Genomic DNA, 20179 nt, shown 5'->3' with positions numbered 1-20179 from the left:
AATCTCTAAGAATAACAATCTCCTTTTATTACTTAGTCGCTTAATGAGTTATTTGAATTTTTAAATAAATATAAAAAAATTTAATATGATTATAACTCTTAAATATGACCGATGGGATTAAAATTATATATTGATATAATTTTTATATTTAGAGTCTCTAACCTATCACATATATAATATTACAAGGTTAAAAATATTACTCAATGCAATATGTCTAATTACTTTATTACGTTAATTTTAGTAAAAAAAATTAAACAATGTTTCGATATTTTTTTCACTATAAACAGTAAATTTACTAATAGTTAATTTAGTTATATGGGCTATGGACGACTAATAATGCTGCTTTGGAGGATACAGTTGTCGGTTACTTTCACCTGTTTATGTCTTCTAACCCAATTATGGCCACTTCCGTTATCGTGGCAATTGATGAGGTTGTTACAACATCTATGAATGCCGAACTCAACAAGCCTTACTCTGAAATTGAGGTGCTAATCGTTTTTAAAGACATCAATCCTGTGAAAGCACCAGGCATTGACGGATTGCCAATGAGTTTTTATCGCTTGCATTGGGATTTGGTTGGTCCTGATGTCGTTAGCTTTTGTTTACAATTGCTAAATGGCACAATGGATATGAAAACAGTAAAGAAGACGATCTGGCGCTCATCCCGAAGGAAGAAGAGCCGATTTACATGAAACAACTCCGACCCATTACCTTGTGCAATGTCGTCTATAAGGTGGTTTCTAAGGTATTGGTTAATCGATTAAATAGTGTCATGGCTTCATGTATAAGTGATAACCAAACAGCCTTTCTTTCGGGACGTCAAATAGCAGATACTATTTTGGTGCACATGAGTTTTTGCACTATCTGAATTCATCCTGTAATGGTACAAATAAAGAAGCGGCACTTAAACTGGATATTGAGAAGGCTTATGACAAGGTTGAATGGACTTCTCTCCAAGCAGTCATGGTCAAACTTGGTTTTAATAGTGAAATTGTGGCCACTATTAAGCAATGTGTCACCTCTGTTACATTTACGGCATGCGTTAATGAATCACTCACTAGGAAATTTACCCCATCTAGGGGACTTCGGCAAGGCGATCCATTCTCATCTTTCCTTTTTCTTTTTGTGACTCAAGGATTATCGGCGTTATTTCACAAGGCGCAAAGGGAGGGTACAATCAAGGGCATTCGTGTTTGCCAAGGTGGACCGCGTGTCTCGCATTTATTATTTGCAGATGATAGCTTGGTGTTCATGAAAAATTCTACATTAGAGGCGTGACACATTAAGGAAATTCTTCAAATCTATGCTGAGACTTCTGGTTAGAGGGTGAACTTGGATAAATCGGTTATCTATTTTAGCCCCAAGATCATTGATGATCATCGTCGACAATTAAAGAACATACTTAGAAATTCAATCAGTTGAGTCTCTCAGTCACTATTTGGGCTTTACCATTATACATTGGGAAGAACAAAACTGACGCCTTTGGATATTTGCGAACCAAAGTGTTTGACCGTGTTGACAGATAGACAAACGAATGTTATCTTATGGAGGTAGAGAGATTTTCCTTAAAGTTGTGACACAGGCATTACCTCAGTACACTATGTCTTGTTACAAGCTTTCGGAGTGGTTGCTTAATGACACGACTGTTGTAATGCGGTGTTACTGGTGGGCGAGAAAGACTACAGATAGAGGATGGTCTCTTATTGCATGGTCAAAGATTTGTCAACAGAAACGTTTAGGAGGACTTGATTTACAAGACTTACACTCCTTTAATTTGGCACTGTTAGGTAAACGTGTATGGAGGTTTATTCGATACCCCAATTGTTTGCTCTATTGTGTGTTACGAGCAAAATATTTCCCTAGCAGGGATATTCTTAATGCTAAAAAAAGAGTTACAAGTTCTTATGCTTGGAAATGGATGTATAAAGCACTTCAAGCTATGTCTAGTGCTCTTTTCTAGCATATCGGAATTTATAGCAAAGTGAACCTTTTGCAGGAACAATGGGGTAGGTCAGGTAGAGTAACCATTTCTGGTGATTATACTGATTTCCCTCTAGAACGGTTTAAGGCGTCATTCTTTATGCATCCAGGTAACAATACTTGGTTTGAGTCTTGGGTTCGAGCTATGTTCACGGTTGAGGATATTGGGAAGATTTTAGCAATGACTATCACACCTTGCTCAGAGGAGGTACTAATTTAGGGATTTCACGACTTTGGCACAAATTTTGTCCGATAAGGATACTGGTGGTTACAGCTGCCTTTACATTCAGTGAAACCAGTTTCAAAGGTTTGGCAGGCTATTGCAAAATTAAAGGTGCTCCCAAAGGCGAGAGTATTTGCATGGCGTGTGGCACATGATGGTATACTAGTGGAAAAGCATCTTCGTGAAGAAGACATAGGCGATGGTTTTGTCCCATGCATCGTGTAGCAAAGGAGACCACCATTCATGTGCTGAAAGATTATGTGTATGCACGAGAGTCCTTAGGACTGGCGGGATTTATTGGTTCGGTTGGGTCCTTTGTTTGTATGTCTCCTTTGCATTGGTTCTGAAAGATTATGTGTATGTATGAGAGTCGTTAGGATTAACATATTCGCTATTTATAGTCCTTTTATGGAAAATATGGAATGAGCGTAATACTCAGGTTCATGATGCTAAGTATTAACCCCCATGGATTGTGGCCCTTAATGCTTGATAATTTCGTAAAAGGCCACATTTTGGGACCTTTTAACTTAAGTTATTGAATGTCTAAAGGCTCATTTAGGACCATGTAGATGCATTTAGAAGCATTTAGTTGCATGTGGTGGATTTTGGTTTGCCGTGGCATTTTACTTTTACAGCGGTGCTGCTTTATGGGAAAGGTATTTGTCTGATGATGTGCAGGTATTGAGAGCAAGGAAAAGAGGAAAGAAAATGCCGTGACATAAGTAGATTGCTGAGCTAAAAAAAATGCCAAGTTAGACTGGCATTTCGAGAGCGCACAAGGTGAAAAAAGATATTTTCTAGCCAGTTGTCCTCAACTCTCTGTGTCCTCTGCCCGAGAAATTCACCTCGAAGATCCGCCTGGAGGGACCGACACTGCAACCGCTGGTTCTGCCGATGACCCTGCCTGACCCTGCAGATCCTGATTGTCCTTGGGCGCCTGCAACGGGATTTTGCCGGTCCATCAGTCAGCTACCCAGGCTGCATCATAGCCTGTTCTGCTCAGCTCTTAAGCACTTAACCATGGTTTTTGGGGTTTCCTAGGAAAGTTAATATCAAGTCTTAGGATTTATTTTCCCCTGTAAATAGAGGATAAAGCCACAGTGTTGAAGACTTTGGTTCCACCCAGATTTGAGCTTAAAAAGTTAGAGAGAGAATGCCTCATCTTTCTTCGTCAATCCTACTTGTCGTGGCATTTCTCCGTGACAAGCTTGAGGGAGTGGCGTTCTAGACATCCGAGAAAAGCTAGTTCGCTGGGGGCAGTTCGTGGTGGTCGAGGGAAGCTTCGGCAGTGCACGTCGAAGGCTTTTTCTCATTCCCTTTGTTCTTTGCTTTAATATTTTATCACTTGGGTTGTAAGGAACGGATAAAACTTTCTTTGTGTTTGTTTATTTCGAACCCCACCATGAACTAATCCTATTTGGTGGGAGTTCATTTTGGATGTTTAAGTTTTATTTCAATGAATGATTATTTTTCTATGCTATAATCTGTTTTGTTTATGAAGCTTAGTGCCTTAAGGTTGTAGGAGCTACGAGAGTAGCCATTCCTTAGGAGATTCTTAGGGTTCGAGAGAATATCTAGGTAACACATCCTTAGTGTTCGAGAGAAACTAGGGAGGAACCACATAAGCAAGGGGTTCTAGATAGTAACCAAGCCTAATCCACCTTAGAGATAAGGCTAGGATTTCATTCGACTAAAAGGAGTTGTGCATGAGAGATATGTTAGATGTTAATGCTGCCGCAAAAAGGTATTGCCGAGACATATCATGTTATCTGAACCAATAGGATCACTGCAGGGATTTACGCCAATCGGTTTTGTCATGGCATCTTTAATCTGTCGAGTCCCTTACTAGAGATAGCATAGGGCACCTTAGTAGATTCTGTCGGGCAGGTTAGGCATAGAAGAAATATCATTTGGTGAAATAGACTTAGATTTTCCCGGTGACTCCTATCATTCATTCCCATAGCAGCTTGTCGTGTGAGAAAGCTAAAGTCCTATATATATATATATATATATATTAAATCCAGTAATTGCACTTTATTTTTCCTTGACATTTCTATTTGTTTGCACTTATCACAATTGAATTTGCCACGACATTTCATTCAATTTGCCACGACATATTCAATTGCAACCACACTACCACCATTCCATTATCACATCAGTCATTTCATTTTGCCACAATATTCTCATTTGTACATACCATCACTAACTTTACTTAGGTGACAAAGTAAAGTGCCTTGACAAACCTATTTGATTTTCCCAATTCCATGTGGATACGATACTCAACTTATCACTGTATTACTTATTCGATTGTGTATACTTGCACATATATTCGCACTCATTTTATAGTACCCACAAGAGCGGACAACACTCTTTCGCTTCAACGGGAATACCTTTCGGCCATAGATCAAGCTGCTAGTGGAGCAACTACCATATGCTATCGCCGATCAGAGGATGACCCAATGGCCAGAAACATTGACGAAGACGGTCGGAGGAAGGAGACATGGCAACTAGCTTTATTTGTAGGTACCTTTGCAGATAGACGGAGACCGCTAAATCGGGACTTTATAAAGATCAATGTGGACGGAGCGTTCGACCCTCGTAGATGAATTAGTTGTTGTAATTGGAGTCATAGCTCGTGATGCTGCTGGGTTAGCTTTAGGAGGTATGGTGATGGCGTCTCGGTCGAGAACCATTGGCTTAAGTGGTTATTGAATTAGATTCCACTATGGTTGTTAATAAGCTTAATTGTGGTATGGATGACTTATCCACTTTTGGTTTTCATTTGCAAGAAGTGCGAGATATATTAGCTACTAATGTCTCGTTTATTGTTGGTTATGTTGAGCGTAATTGTAATAAGGTTGCTCACACATTAGCTTTGTAACACCCCAACCCGTACCCGACCCGAATACGAGTCCGTGGTGTCATATTGACTTTTAAAACCTTGACACTTAAAGAAAATCCCCGGGAATTCAAAAAAAAAACTTTGTTTAAAACAAAATACTTTAATTTACATAGAAGAGACTACAAAATACAAACTCGATCAGAGTGCTCATAATTAACGACTTATTACATGCCAACACTCTATACACAACAAAATACATACTTTGTCGATTACTTTTGATCTGATCTTCTAGTAGTGATACTGTTGTAGACTTAGTGAGACAATAAATGAACATGTAACAATAGATTCATAAATTTGCATTCTTACCATTTGATCATGACATTTCAATATGCATATATATATATATTTCATGACATATATATAATCATGTCATGCACACATGAAACTTACCTTCTTGTATCACTTTCACTTTAATTTATCTTTCAATTGTATTGCTGATGCAGGGGGATCCGAGACAAATGATGCTGAGCTGTCAGATTGCACGTTGATGGCGCTGAGATACCATGAGTTGGCAGATCAGCGCAAAGGCGGGAATTGATTGTGACATGTTCCTCATTGGGGTCGTTTTGAGTATGTTTCAGTCTTTTGGCCATAACTTTGGCTACAGGTGTCAGAATCGCGCATAAGACCCCAATCCAGAAAGCTCTTTTCGACGCGCACACTCTCCACATTGAGATATGCTCCATGTGACCTTTTTTCAACCTCAAATTCTGCCATTTTCCCCTCCGGATCACTAGATTTAGTTATTTTTTACTATTTATGGTAATATTTCGATTGTTAATTAGGAAGTCAATTTAAATCCGATTTAGGCCGAATTTTTGGGAGATTGCTTATTTTATTTCGAATTTCAATTTAGAGTGATTTTCGTGATTTTTCTATTTTTGGCCAAATTCGAATAAAGACGATTTTTGGCTATAACAGTCCGGCTTGTGGACTGCTTTTTGGATTGTTTTGATTTTATAATATTTTATTAAACCCTAGAGACTTTTTTCTCTGGATTTTGGGCGAATTTTCTCTTGTGAATCGTCTTTCGGAGCTAGCCTACAGGATAATCACTATTCTGTCTGGCGTCAATTGCCCATGTATATTATTGAGAATAGAGGTATGTGAGTATATTGAGGTTGTGCACCAATGCTGTCACCACAGCTCGTATAAATTCCCTCATGGGGCACCGAACATTTGTTCAGTATTCGTCCCGAAGGACTGCTATATATGTCCCGTAGGACCACTACGTCCCGAAGGACTACGTCCCGAAGGACTACAATACCCTCGACTCTTGGCATGCCAACTATACCTATAGCTCTCGTATCATATACTATGGGCATTTACGATGAATACTTTTCTCATCACTTGTTCTTTCTTTTCTGTCACATACCACATGTATGTGTAACCATGTATTTCATATCATATCACATGTATCACGTATTGCATATTCATATATCATTTCATATATTCACATAACTTATCTCATTTCACATTGGTCATGTCTCATAGCATATATCACATATGCATATAATCATGTATATCATATCATATATCTTATGTTTTATGCTCTTATGTTTATGCATATCATGCAACATATATAATAACCTATATTCATTTCATGTATTCATGCACATATAAGAATCACAAATTAAATAACATTTTAGGAGTCACTTCTTACCATAGTAACTCCATCACTGACTCATCGCAAGTCAATGTTCGTTCAATAATATAAGTACAATTAAAATTGCACTCACCTTAGCCTTGTTTTCTTTGATTCGATCCTAATCATTTGATTATTCCGGAACTTGTTTAGACTCAATATCTACATAAATATAATATTTCAAAACAACTATCAGAAGCCTAAACCTTAAACTTAATGTTAACAACTTAAGCCAGATTAAAGAACCAAATTCCATTTTTCATTTAGGGGGGAATCGATACCCCCCCAGGGGGAATCGATACCCCCTGGATATTCTAGAAATTTTCGTCCAAGAGGGGGAATCGATTCCCATTCATAGGGTATCGGTTCCCTCTACCCAGAAATTGTATTTTAACCCCGAAAATCATCAATTCTTCACTTAATTCTTCTATTTTAAACCCCTATCATGTCATTAAACTCAACTACCATTACTTAAACCAACTTATATCCATGAAAATCATCTAAAACTTCAAAATCCTATCCTTCATATGAAATTCAAGAATCATACTCAAATTTCAATATGTTCTAAATACAATTCTAACACTTCATATTCCTTAATTATCATGATGAAAAGTCAAATTTAACTTCAAATTCGACTTATCAACTATTTTCCATGATTTCATATAAAAACTCATTTTCTTAAATCTCTTATAACTTCTTCATCTTTTGATTATAAGACAACTTAAGCTTTCCTTAAGCTTAGTTATCATCTAATGATCAAAACCTAACCTTTAATTTAACAAATAACCAACAAATCAGAAAACCCTTACCTTTGCCTAGCTTCCACGGTTGGGAGAAGAAGAAAAGAAGAAGAAAGGGTTTTCAGATAACTCTTTCCCCCATCCCACGTGATTCATTCATATAATTGGGGAAAAATATCTTTCATGCTAAATGACCATTTTGCCCTTTAATTCTTTGGATAATTACTATAAACTTTTAGGAAATATTTCTGAACCAATCATTGAACTATTCAAATATCCAATTTAAATCACCAAAATCTGAAGTTTTACAATTTAGTCACTAACCCGTATTTTAGGATGTTACAATTCTCTCCCCCTAAAAAAAATTCGTCCTCGAATTTTCACTGTACAAATAGATGGATAACTATATACTCATTCTTATTTGCATTTCTCTGTTATATTATGGATCCACCTCTTTTAAAGATCCATAAGGTCCAATGAATGTAGGATTGAGCTATACTAAACAGAAAATCTTATTCAGAACAAGATATTAAGAAATACTTTATCACTTATCTAGAAATTCCAATTTTTTTTAAAATAAGTGTAGAACTTCTGTTAACTATCCATTATGTAATTTTTTTCCCACTTTTCTTCAACTTCTTTGATCCAATCTGTCCATACAAAATCTCAATATTTCTATTCAACTAACTTAATAGGGTCCAGCATTTCTTTTACACAACTTCACAAAAAGCTATTTTGATATATTTCTTTACTTGCGGACCTATTACTCATTAAACAAACTCAATAATAACTCTTTCTATGACATGATAACATTCATCCGACTTTAAGTCTTTAATTTTCCCTTCGTGGTTGCAATTACTAAACTTATTTTCAATCAACAAGGAATTACATTCATTCATATCTTTTCACTCATTCGATTCTACACCTTTTAATCTTTATAAATTCGTATAAATATAATGTCGCTCATCATGGAAATATTAAGGTTCCATCCATACGGTAATCTCAATCTTTGTCACTCAACATTATGAGTCCACTGATTTCTTTCATCCATCTCTAATGACTTACAACATAAACCAAACATTTATTCTTATACCATCTTCATTCAAATTACTATACACATTTCTTTCTAAATTTTACTCATATTAATCTTGAAATTGATGTCAATACTCTTTTTATCATCTCAAAAGTAACATACTTATCTTTAACAACTTGATTAGAGAGAATACTATCATTCAAATATATCTCAAGTTTCCTTCATACATATAAATAAATCCTTATCTCTTTGACTATATTTACATGGCTAAGAAACACAACCTTAAACCAATACATGTTACACTTGGTTAACTTAGTCTGACATTCTTTTTCCGATCTTTTAAACTCTATTATACTCTCCCCTTTGCATAATAATTTTTTTTCTAATACTATACTTTAAGAAAAACTTTATCGTCTTCATAAAATTCAATTTATTTCTGCCTCAAGTCTGCCTAATACTTCTGTCGATTAGATGTCATCTTGAAATTATCTTAAATTATCTTTACTTTATCCTCAACCACTTTCAATAAATCCTGGAAAATAAAATTCTGATCCTTTAACTTGAACCAAATTAATGATGTCCGACATTTTCTCCCAAATAAAACTTCATACAGAGTCATCTTAATGCTCAATTGATAATTATTATTATAGACAAATTCTACTAAAGGTAAATAATTTTCCCATGATTCTTTGAACTCAATCATACATACCCTTTTTAAAGTATGAATCATATGTTAAACTCACTATTTGTCTATGCATAGATATCAATGCTACAATTAATTTAAATTCCTAAGACATTTTCAAAGATTTCTACAGCTTTGAGATAATCTTAAATCTTCATCAGATATAATTAAGACATACAATTTACAAAATCCAACAATCTTTTCATATTACCTTACATACTTATCCAAGAAATATTTACCTCAGTATGATAAAGGATACTAACTTAATCAGTTTCTTCATAAACCTCCAAATTTAGTCTCTACTGAAATTCTGATACAAAATTCATAACTCTTTATCCTTTCCACTTAGAATTGAAAAAAATTCTTACTTTTATACCAAACTTATACTTTACACCTCATCATAACCCTTTTCATTCTTAAACCTTTAAACTCTATCCTTTAATTTCCTTATCTCTTTATTCCTGTCGAAATGATTTTTTCTTAAAGGTGAAAAAAAGGAGATTTTAAAAACCACATCAATTCTTAATTATTTCTTTTTAATTTAAAAACAAATGCGATTTAAAAGACCTCTCGTTTCGAAAATTTTTAGATTTCCTTTACGATCGAAAAAATACAATTCAAAGAGTCGCCACCAATCTTTGATTAGGGTGTGATTGGGCACCCAAAAATGATGTCATTTTAAATAAAAATTAATTTTAATTAAAACAACAAATTGAGGTCTGCGTTACCAAAATCCGAGTTCGGGAGTCAGTTACGTGTAGGGAAGGATTAGCACCCCCACCACGCCCTAAATCGGTACCTAGTCGATTAATTAACGTCTTTGCAATGAACTTTACAAATTCGAGTTTATTTTGATTCTTGATCCCATAAAGTAAAAATGTAAATTTAAAACATTCAAAAACACTCAAACAAATTAAATTAAAATTACCAAGTCATTTTAGAAAGATAAAGGATGTTCGATTATTTACAAATATCGAGACCAGATCTTAAAGATATAACAACCTTTTCTCGATATATTTAAATAAACGAACATTTCTTTTTCTCTCATTCCCAAATTTTAGGTGACAAATCAATTTTTTTGTTTCACTTTCGGGATACACTTTTATTTTAAAATCATTAAAAGCGGACCTCAAATCAGTTATGACTGCCCACTTCAATAATTTTAAATTAAAAATATATTACCCTTAATCCAATTATGAATATGGTCGAGTTATGCAAATGAAGCTATCATGCATATTATACAAAATAATGTCATGCAAAAACAAAATTAATTAAAATATGCCATGCACTCAAACAAACTTCTAACTCTTATAGATAAAAAACAATAAAATTCATATGTATTTACGACACTAACATACATTAGAATAAAACAATATATACAATAAAACATGCTATTAATAACTCGATTTCACATTCAAAATTACCATGAAGGACCATAATAAAATAAAATTAAACTAAGCATGCAAAGTAGGAATAAACAACTAACTTAAAAACAAATCTAAGAATGGACTATGTTAAAATAAATTTAAATTTAAAGAATTAATTTAAAAAAGTCTAAATTATGACTAAATTAAATCTATGGACTAAAATAAAAATATTAACATAATTACATACCAAACGTAAAAATACAAGATATTAACTTGAATAAATAATGGGGTCAAAATAGAAACTTTTTAAAGTAATGAGCCAGAATCACAATCATTGCAAAATTCAATTAAACACACAAAATGGACTATAATAGAACATGCAAAACTAGAAGACCGAATATGCAAACAAGGGAAATTAAATACCCTAGCATTTAGGACTAAAATCAAATGTGCATAAAAGTTAAAGACCAAATTACGAAGCAAACAATACTCGACTTCAGGACTAAAATGGAAATCAACAGCATACGCAGTGACCTTAAAGTAATTAGCCCTAATAACCTAACATAAAACCTACTTTAAACTAAACCTAATCCTAAACTCATATTAAACCTAACCCTCAGCCGTTTCTCTCATCTTCTCTATCTCTCCCTTCTTCTTCCCCACGCTCGCACATTGCCTAAACCAGAAAAGGAAATCTACCGCTGCTCCATCTCTCGGCCACCACGTCTTGGTGGCTCTACTCCGTTCGATACCCAGTATAACTCCAAAGTTCAACGCCCACTTAAACTCGGCACTAGACTAAACTTCGATCCCATCCCTCTCTTCCCATGAACGCTTCAAGTTCTTCACACCGGCCACCGCTCGCCGATGACCACTCTCCATTCAACACGGTCTTCTACTCTGACCACTCAAAACAGAAATCTCAACTACTCATCTCTCAATCCCGACGACACGAACGAATGGTCTCTAAGACTAAGGGTAAGTAATCTCTCTACTTCTTCATTTTGTTTGGTTGGAACATGCTGTTAATAATAAATGAAAATAGTTACTGAAATATGGAAATGGTTGAATACCTGTCGAAGAATATTCCCTTGTATGCTCTGTATATCAAAATGGAAACCTCTGTTTACTTTCCAAGATTGCTTTGTTCTTCCTTCTTGCTCTATTGTGTGAAATAAAAAATAAATAAAACTGTTCTCTGGTTTTCGTAATAGTATTTAATTGCTTCTGAAATTTGTTTTTTTATTTGTTGAAAAATAGATGTAGAAGGAATCGTTTTTTTCCTCTGATTACAAGATGGTCTCCTTTTTCCCCCCCCCCCGATTGATAGTTTTTAGTGGTTAAAAACCCCCCTCAAAACTGACCATTTCCTCCATTTACAGTTTTTTTGATAACTCACAATACCCCCCACTCTCTACAAACCGTTCCCTCTAGTTTTTTCTGGTTTCTTAACTTCCCAGACAAATTAAGCATCTACAATTCCTTCACAAATTAAAATCTCCTTGCAATATAAATCATTTCATTCATTTTTTTACTCCATTACGTTTTCCATATCTATATGAAAAACATCATAATAACACTTGTACTTATATCTGATTAATAATATCTATCACATTTTCATAATCTTAATATTTAACATTATTTTCACATAACTTTATTCTTTATCATTTCTTATACTTGCATTATTTTTATTCCTCAAAGCGCCTTTTAAAACCTGTAAATACTCTTCTCATTGCCTTAATCATATATATATATATATATATATGATCCACATACCTAACCATATTCAAATCCATATCATACTTGATTAATTCACTTTATATTTTCTTCCAATCTTTTAACTCTATCACCTTTACTCTTACAAATAGTCAATAACAACTATTTAATCTAGTGCACAATTTCCAATTAATTAATTAATCATATACCCTTTTTTTTCCAATCAGAATTATCTCAACCATAGTTTACTTAACTTATCAAATCCACATTCATTCTCATGTATCATGAAATTTTATTTGTTCACTATCAACATTTCAACATCTTCCATCTTATACAATAATTACTGACATATCTATTTCTTAAACTTTTTCCGAAACAATATTCACATCAATTAATCTTCCATTATTCCCATTATAACATTTATTTACCATATTTTATCTCAACCGCATAGCAACTAAATTATCTCATCTAAATTCTCCACTTTAGAATAGTGGATATCCTTTAACATTATTTAATATCACATTCAATTTTTAAACGAAATCTTTAACTTTTAATCTAGGGTACAACCCTTATCCACTCAATCATATACCATATTTTCAATCAATTTTTTTATATCTTACTTATCTTTTCAAACTCGGACTTTTACTCACACGCAATATTATTTTTCTGTTTAAAAAAATCAAACGTTATAACTTCCTTTATCTTATAAATTGTTCACCCACTTACTCATTCTCAAACTTTTCTATTACTCTATATCTTCTCTTGAACATTCAAATCCTTATCTCACATACACATACTTAAAATCATTATATTCCTTTAAAATAATTATTTTCCTGCTTCAATTTTCATAACTTCTAACAGAGCTTTTAACCTAATTCACAAAGGTTGTCTTTAACCCTGACTTATTATCAATTAACTCCTTATTTAATATTCAAATATCAGACCCTACCGCTTTAGTATGTCTGACTCTCATCTGATTTGATTCTCTGGCGGAGAATGCAACTAATTCATATCTGGTTTGAAGTTGAAAGCTAGAATCTCTATCTTTCATTGATAGTACTTAACTCTATAAAGCACTAATTCTCTTAATCATCTGAGATTTTTGTTGTCCAATCCTTTTATTCTTAATTCTCCCTAGAGCTTTAACACGATTATCCATTTCTAGAAATGAGAACAATTTCAAAACCAATAACACTTTTTTTTAATTTAAGGCGTAAGCCCTAAACAACCAATCACATGTTCTTCCTTATCCTTCCTAATCAAAATTAACACAACAATAAATCTGTTTAACTTATTAAACTTATACTCATACACATGCATGTGTAACTTCTTTGTTAATCTCATATATTCGATCTTCATTTGTTTTATGAACTGATCATTCATGTACTTATTCATAAATTCTTCTACAATTGATAACCACGTCACTTGATATTTTAACATTCTTATGGTGACATTTATTCACCATACTTCTAGCTTACCTACGTAGTAATAAAACTACTCAATTTAACTTCTCCACTTTGGAGAAATGAAAATTTTCTAATATTATCTTCCTACCATTTAATCAAATTTCCATAACAATGGAACATTTCTCAAATTCACCCCTTAAACTCGGGTGTTCTCAACTCTTTTCAATACATTAATTCTATGAATTATAGAAGTATAAAATTTAAACACATCATAATATCATTCAACATCATGAATCACTCTCTAATCTTATATAGGCATTCCCTGAGGTTTTTGCTCTTCTCCCTGCCTGGCCAGGGCAGGTGAATGCTATTACCTTCAGGTCTATCACCTTGTATTTCACTTTAGAAACTCTTATGATCATATATCTAATATAACATAGTATTTTAATTCTATTAGCATGACAGTACACTTACTATTCCATCATATCAGAAGTTTTCACTATTTTGTTGGCATGTACACCTTATAAAACACTCTAGACTCCGGTTTATGCCGAGAATCGACTAAACCTTAGCTCTGATGCCATTAACTGTAACACCCCAACCCGTACCCGACCCGAATACGAGTCCGTGGTGTCATATTGACTTTTAAAACCTTGACACTTAAAGAAAATCCCCGGGAATTTAAAAAAAAAACTTTGTTTAAAACAAAATACTTTAATTTACATATAAGAGACTACAAAATACAAACTCGATCAGAGTGCTCATAATTAACGACTTATTACATGCCAACACTCTATACACAACAAAATACATACTTTTTCGATTACTTCTGATCTGATCTTCTAGTAGTGATAATATCATTGCCACTTCTATTACTGCTCTTCTTGTTTCTTGGTACCTACGTGTAAATCACTTACACGCTAAGTCATAGACTTAGTGAGACAATAAATGAACATGTAACAATAGATTCATAAATATGCATTCTTACCATTTGATCATGACATTTCAATATGCATATATATATATATTTCATGACATATATATAATAATGCCATGCACACATGAAACTTACCTTCTTGTATCACTTTCATTTTAATTTATCTTTCAATTGTATTGCACATGTATATTATTGAGAATAGAGGTATGTGAGTATATTGAGGTTGTGCACCAATGTTGTCACCACAGCTCGTATAAATTCCCTCATGGGGCACCGAACATTTGTTCAGTATTCGTCCCGAAGGACTGCTATATATGTCCCGTAGGACCACTACGTTGCGAAGGACTACGTCCCGAAGGACTATGTCCCGAAGGACTACGTCCCGAAGGACTACAATACCCTCGACTCTTGGCATGCCAACTATACCTATAGCTCTCGTATCATATACTATGGGCATTTACGATGAATACTTTTCTCATCACTTGTTCTTTCTTTTCTGTCACATACCACATGTATGTGTAACCATGTATTTCATATCATATCACATGTATCACGTATTGCATATTCATATATCATTTCATATATTCACATAACTTATCTCATTTCACATTGGTCATGTCTCATAGCATATATCACATATGCATATAATCATGTATATCATATCATATATCTTATGTTTTATGCTCTTATGTTTATGCATATCATGCAACATATATAATAACCTATACTCATTTCATGTATTCATGCACATATAAGAATCACAAATTAAATAACATTTTAGGAGTCACTTCTTACCATAATAACTCCATCACTGACTCATCGCAAGTCAATGTCCGTTCAATAATATAAGTACAATTAAAATTGCACTCACCTTAGCCTTGTTTTCTTTGATTCGATCCTAATCCTTTGATTATTCCGGAACTTGTTTAGACTCAATATATACATAAATATAACATTTCAAAACAACTATCAGAAGCCTAAACCTTAAACTTAATGTTAACAACTTAAGCCAGATTAAAGAACCAAATTCCATTTTTCATTTAGGGGGGAATCGATACCCCCCAGGGGGAATCGATACCCCTGGACATTCTGGAAATTTCGTCCAAGAGGGGGAATCGATTCCCATTCATAGGGTATCGGTTCCCTCTACCCAGAAATTGTATTTTAACCCCGAAAATCATCAATTCTTCACTTAATTCTTCTATTTTAAACCCCTATCATGTCATTGAACTCAACTACCATTACTTAAACCAACTTATATCCATGAAAATCATCTAAAACTTCAAAATCCTATCCTTCATATGAAATTCAAGAATCATACTCAAATTTCAATATGTTCTAAATACAATTCTAACACTTCATATTCCTTAATTATCATGATGACAAGTCAAATTTAACTTCAAATTCGACTTATCAACTATTTTCCATGATTTCATATAAAAACTCGTTTTCTTAAATCTCTTATAACTTCTTCATCTTTTGATTATAAGACAACTTAAGCTTTCCTTAAGCTTAGTTATCATCTAATGATCAAAACCTAACCTTTAATTTAACAAATAACCAACAAATCAGAAAACCCTTACCTTTGCCTAGCTTCCACGGTTGGGAGAAGAAGAAAAGAAGAAGAAAGAGTTTTCAGATAACTCTTTCCCCCATCCCACGTGATTCATTCATATAATTGGGGGAAAATATCTTTCATGCTAAATGACCATTTTGCCCTTTAATTCTTTGGATAATTACTATAAACTTTTAGGAAATATTTCTGAACAAATCATTGAACTATTCAAATATCCAATTTAAATCACCAAAATCTAAAGTTTTACAATTTAGTCACTAACCCGTATTTTGGGATGTTACAAGCTTCTTGTGCTCTTAGTTATTGGCGTACCTTATTTTTTTGACTCGATTTATCCTGAGGTCATCCTATTTGATGTATCCAATGACATTGATTTTGGGTAATACATCTACCGGGTATTCTTTTCCCCTTACAGGACTAGAAGGGATCTTTAATGAGGCTCTTCATTCTTTCAAAAATAAAAAATTCATATCATTAACAACCTTTAGATGGATTCTCAACATAAAAATAAAAAAATGTTGCATTTGCACCATATTTTCCATGCGCAGGCTGCAAGTTCTCGAGGAGAAAATGCATGCAGGATTGCACTTTTACACCATATTTCCTACCCGAATGACCCCAGAAATTCTTCAATGTTCACAAAATATTCGGTGCAACGTTAGCAAACTGATTAACGAAGTAGCACACCATCAAAAACAAAATGCGATAAACTATATTCTTGGGAGACTGTTTTTGAAGCCAATATAAGCAAATAGCTTTGTTTACGACTAGGTAAACTAGCATACATTAGAAAGATCAAGAGATGAAGCTTTTTCTACGACATATACGTAAACCAAAATAACAAGACAATGTAGTTTTAATCTTACAGACACTCTTTAAGCATGATTTAAACTATCAGCTTATACATATAATAAAGCAATCAAGTGTTGATGCTAGCTAGCTTCATGTATGTAATCTAAGGAACAGTGCTTTGTTCCAAGCTGGCCAGTGTACCGGGACTGAGAATGGGGAAAGTGCACCAATTATAAGATGGCGACAAGTTCACTCCGAGTGAATTTGATGTAAAGGTGTCCTTCGAAGTATTAGAGTAATTGTGGTTGCTGTGATCTAATCCCGAGAACATATTCAATGGTGCAGAAACTTCAGCTCTGGACAGTGGAGGTGCTGAAACGTGAAGAGGGGGAGGTGCCACTCTTTGGAGACGCTGATGATGAGGCACCTCAAAGTGAGTTGTGGACGTGGAGATATGAGATGGGGACATGAACTCAGGTGAACCGGTTAGCTTTTGAACCAAGTCCCGGAAGTTTAAAGGGTCGACCGTGTAGACCTTAGGTGGAGTTGGAGGAAATGGTGCAATTGGCTTCTTCCAGGGCTTTGACAATGGCTTACGCACGGAATGGAGTGATCCAGCCTGTGGTGCCTTCAACCCTCTTGATTCTTCCCAACCCGAAGCAGAAGCAGAAGCAGCAGTAGAAGAAGAAGAAGAGTAAGCTTCCATAGCGATAGGTTCTTAATAGAAAAAACTATGGTCTCCTGCCTGCGTGCAAATTGCAGAGCTTTTTGAATAAAGCTGATGAGCTGAAATGTTAGAACGTGGAGACACGGATATATAGGAAAAAGATACGAGTAATGGGGTCAAGAAATAAATGAAGGAACTAAAAGCAAACAACGGTGAGATGAATCCGCAGGGGCTGGGCTGATGATAAGAGAAATTCAAACTGTGTTTCGTTAGCAGCCGGCTAATGCTTCCAAATTACAGAGGCTGCCTGGTCAAGCTGCCTGACTTTAGACCGAATTTCCCTTCATTTAAAAAATGAAATCAGTTTTAAATAATCCTCTGTTTCGGGCCCATTCGTGCGTGCATTATTGTCCCTTTGGAGAGGAGGACAAGCTTTGAAATGGTAAACACGCAACGGTACAAAATAACTCATTTTAATTTCATAAATCCCTCAATCTTTTCATTTTTGTAATATTAATTATTTTTATTTAAATAAAGCATTATTCCTTGTTTTAAAAGATAAAATCGTGATTATCTAGCTATTTTTTACACATATTTATGTATGTGTTAACTAATTCAAACATTTATTAGGGTTTAAGTTTAAATATCATCATACGTGAAATTTATTCATATTTACTTTTATATAATGATTAACTATTTCTTCTATTTTTTTATAGATTTTCTATTAAGTCGCTTGTTATATTTTTTGGATAATTCAATCGTAGATTAATCCAAAGAAAGAGCAAAGCTGCTACAACAGACAGAGTCAAGCAAATCCAAATCAGATCTCCCACCTATTACATAGAACAAAGTTCACCCCATCAAGCCTATCGATAGAACAAACCTGTAAACGCATCTTCACAACCCCTCTAACACATTCAAAAATTTTCTCAATAGATCTAAAAATCCCTCGAAATTGCCTAAACTTACGTTCTTCCCATACAAAATACAAAAACCTCACCCAAACCAATTTGAGGATACAAACTATAAGCAACTTACCTTTCAATTTTTCAACAATCCATTGCAAAGCACTACTTCAATCAGTAATGTTCCACTGCAGACTGCAAAGTTGCAAGATCCTGGTCCAAATTTCACAAGAGAATTGGCATTCCATGTAAAGTTGATCCCGAGTCTCAACATGAACCCCACACAGATTACATATATTATTCGTTGCCACCCCAATTCTTGCAAGTCTCTCCTTGGTAGGAACCCTATCGAAGATGATCATCCAAGCCACAATCGAGTGCTTGGGAATATGGAGGGAAAACCAAACAACCCTATGTCATTGCACCTTAGGCCTCCTGCTTCTAATCTTATCCCAAATCCACCGATTAGAAACAATCGCCCAACTCACAACACCTCCAAACAAAACTCTAGCCTCATCTCTCATCTTCAGTAGTCTCCTCAAGGTCCAACTAAAATAAGACTTGCTCTTAACCTGCCAATAATCGACACCTTTAAAAATATACATGTTGATCCAAGCCACCCAAAGAGAGCCTTCCTCAGCAAAGATACATTTAATGAGCTGAAAACTGCACGTACTATTCCAACATAGTAAATCCCTAAGCCCCAGGGACCCCTCTATTTTTAACGAGCGAATTTGCTTCCAACCAATTCGCAGCACCACACTAGGCATGATCATCTTGACCCTTCCAGAAGAAACGCATACACATCTGCTCAATCCTTCTAATAAACCCCTTAAAAAGAATAACTTGCCTGCACCAGAAGTTCGAAATGTTAAATAGAACATCTCTAATCAGTTGCAGCCTACCACCATAGCTGAAACTTTTCCTCGACCAAACACCAAGTTTCTCTTTAACCTTAACAATCAAGGGATAACACTCTTTCTCAGTAAACTTTCTAGTCACAAGCGGTATACCCAAATACTTCACAGGTAGTCTGTCATGCTTAAAACCTGTCATGCTTTGAATTTCACTAGAGACATTGTTCCCAACACCACAAGAAAATAACTCTGTCTTACTAGAATTTAGATTCAGCCCAGATATTTTGTAAAAAACATCAAGAACACTTAAGACGTCCTAATAGAATCAATTGAACCATGGCAGAAAATAAGCAAATCATCCGCGAAGTAAAGATGAGTAAGGGGAATCCTTTTACACTTAGGATGAAAACTAAGTACACCATTATGGGTAGCAACATTAAGCAAATGAGAAAGAACGTTCATAACAAGGACAAAGAGGTAAGGGGACAAAGGATCCCCTTGCCTCACACCCTTGAAAAAAAAACCCACCAGAATGCCATTAAAATAAACCGAGAATCGATAGGTGGTAATGCAAACTTCAATCCATCTCCTAAAAACAGAGAGTAATCCCATAGCCTCAAGGACACAAAGAATGAATCTCCAATCAACTGAGTCAAATACCTTTTGCAAATCAACTTTAATAGTGCATCTAGTAGACATAGACTTCCTAGAGTAACCCTCTTACAAGTTCTTGAGCTAACAAAGTATTATC

General features: G+C 34.6%; 1 protein-coding gene across 1 annotated transcript; it reads right to left on the bottom strand.

Annotated features, from left to right (window-relative positions):
* Positions 1–17075: 17075 nt before the first annotated feature.
* On the bottom strand, positions 17076–17919 carry LOC120173397 (VQ motif-containing protein 9-like). Its single transcript, XM_039180583.1, has one exon. It carries the CDS (start codon positions 17703–17705, stop codon positions 17163–17165), a length of 543 nt encoding a protein of 180 aa, XP_039036514.1. The 5' UTR covers positions 17706–17919; the 3' UTR covers positions 17076–17162.
* Between the last annotated feature and the right edge of the window lie 2260 nt (positions 17920–20179).

Source organism: Hibiscus syriacus, unplaced genomic scaffold (assembly GCF_006381635.1).
Source record: "Hibiscus syriacus cultivar Baekdansim isolate YM2019G1 unplaced genomic scaffold, ASM638163v2 tig00111947_pilon, whole genome shotgun sequence".
NCBI lineage: Eukaryota > Viridiplantae > Streptophyta > Magnoliopsida > Malvales > Malvaceae > Hibiscus > Hibiscus syriacus.
This window is presented reverse-complemented; position numbering and strand designations above follow the sequence as displayed.

Bases quoted from the DNA above. Each gene is read 5' to 3' on its own strand.
- LOC120173397 (XM_039180583.1), bottom strand. From the start codon at position 17,705: ATGGAAGCTTACTCTTCTTCTTCTTCTACTGCTGCTTCTGCTTCTGCT.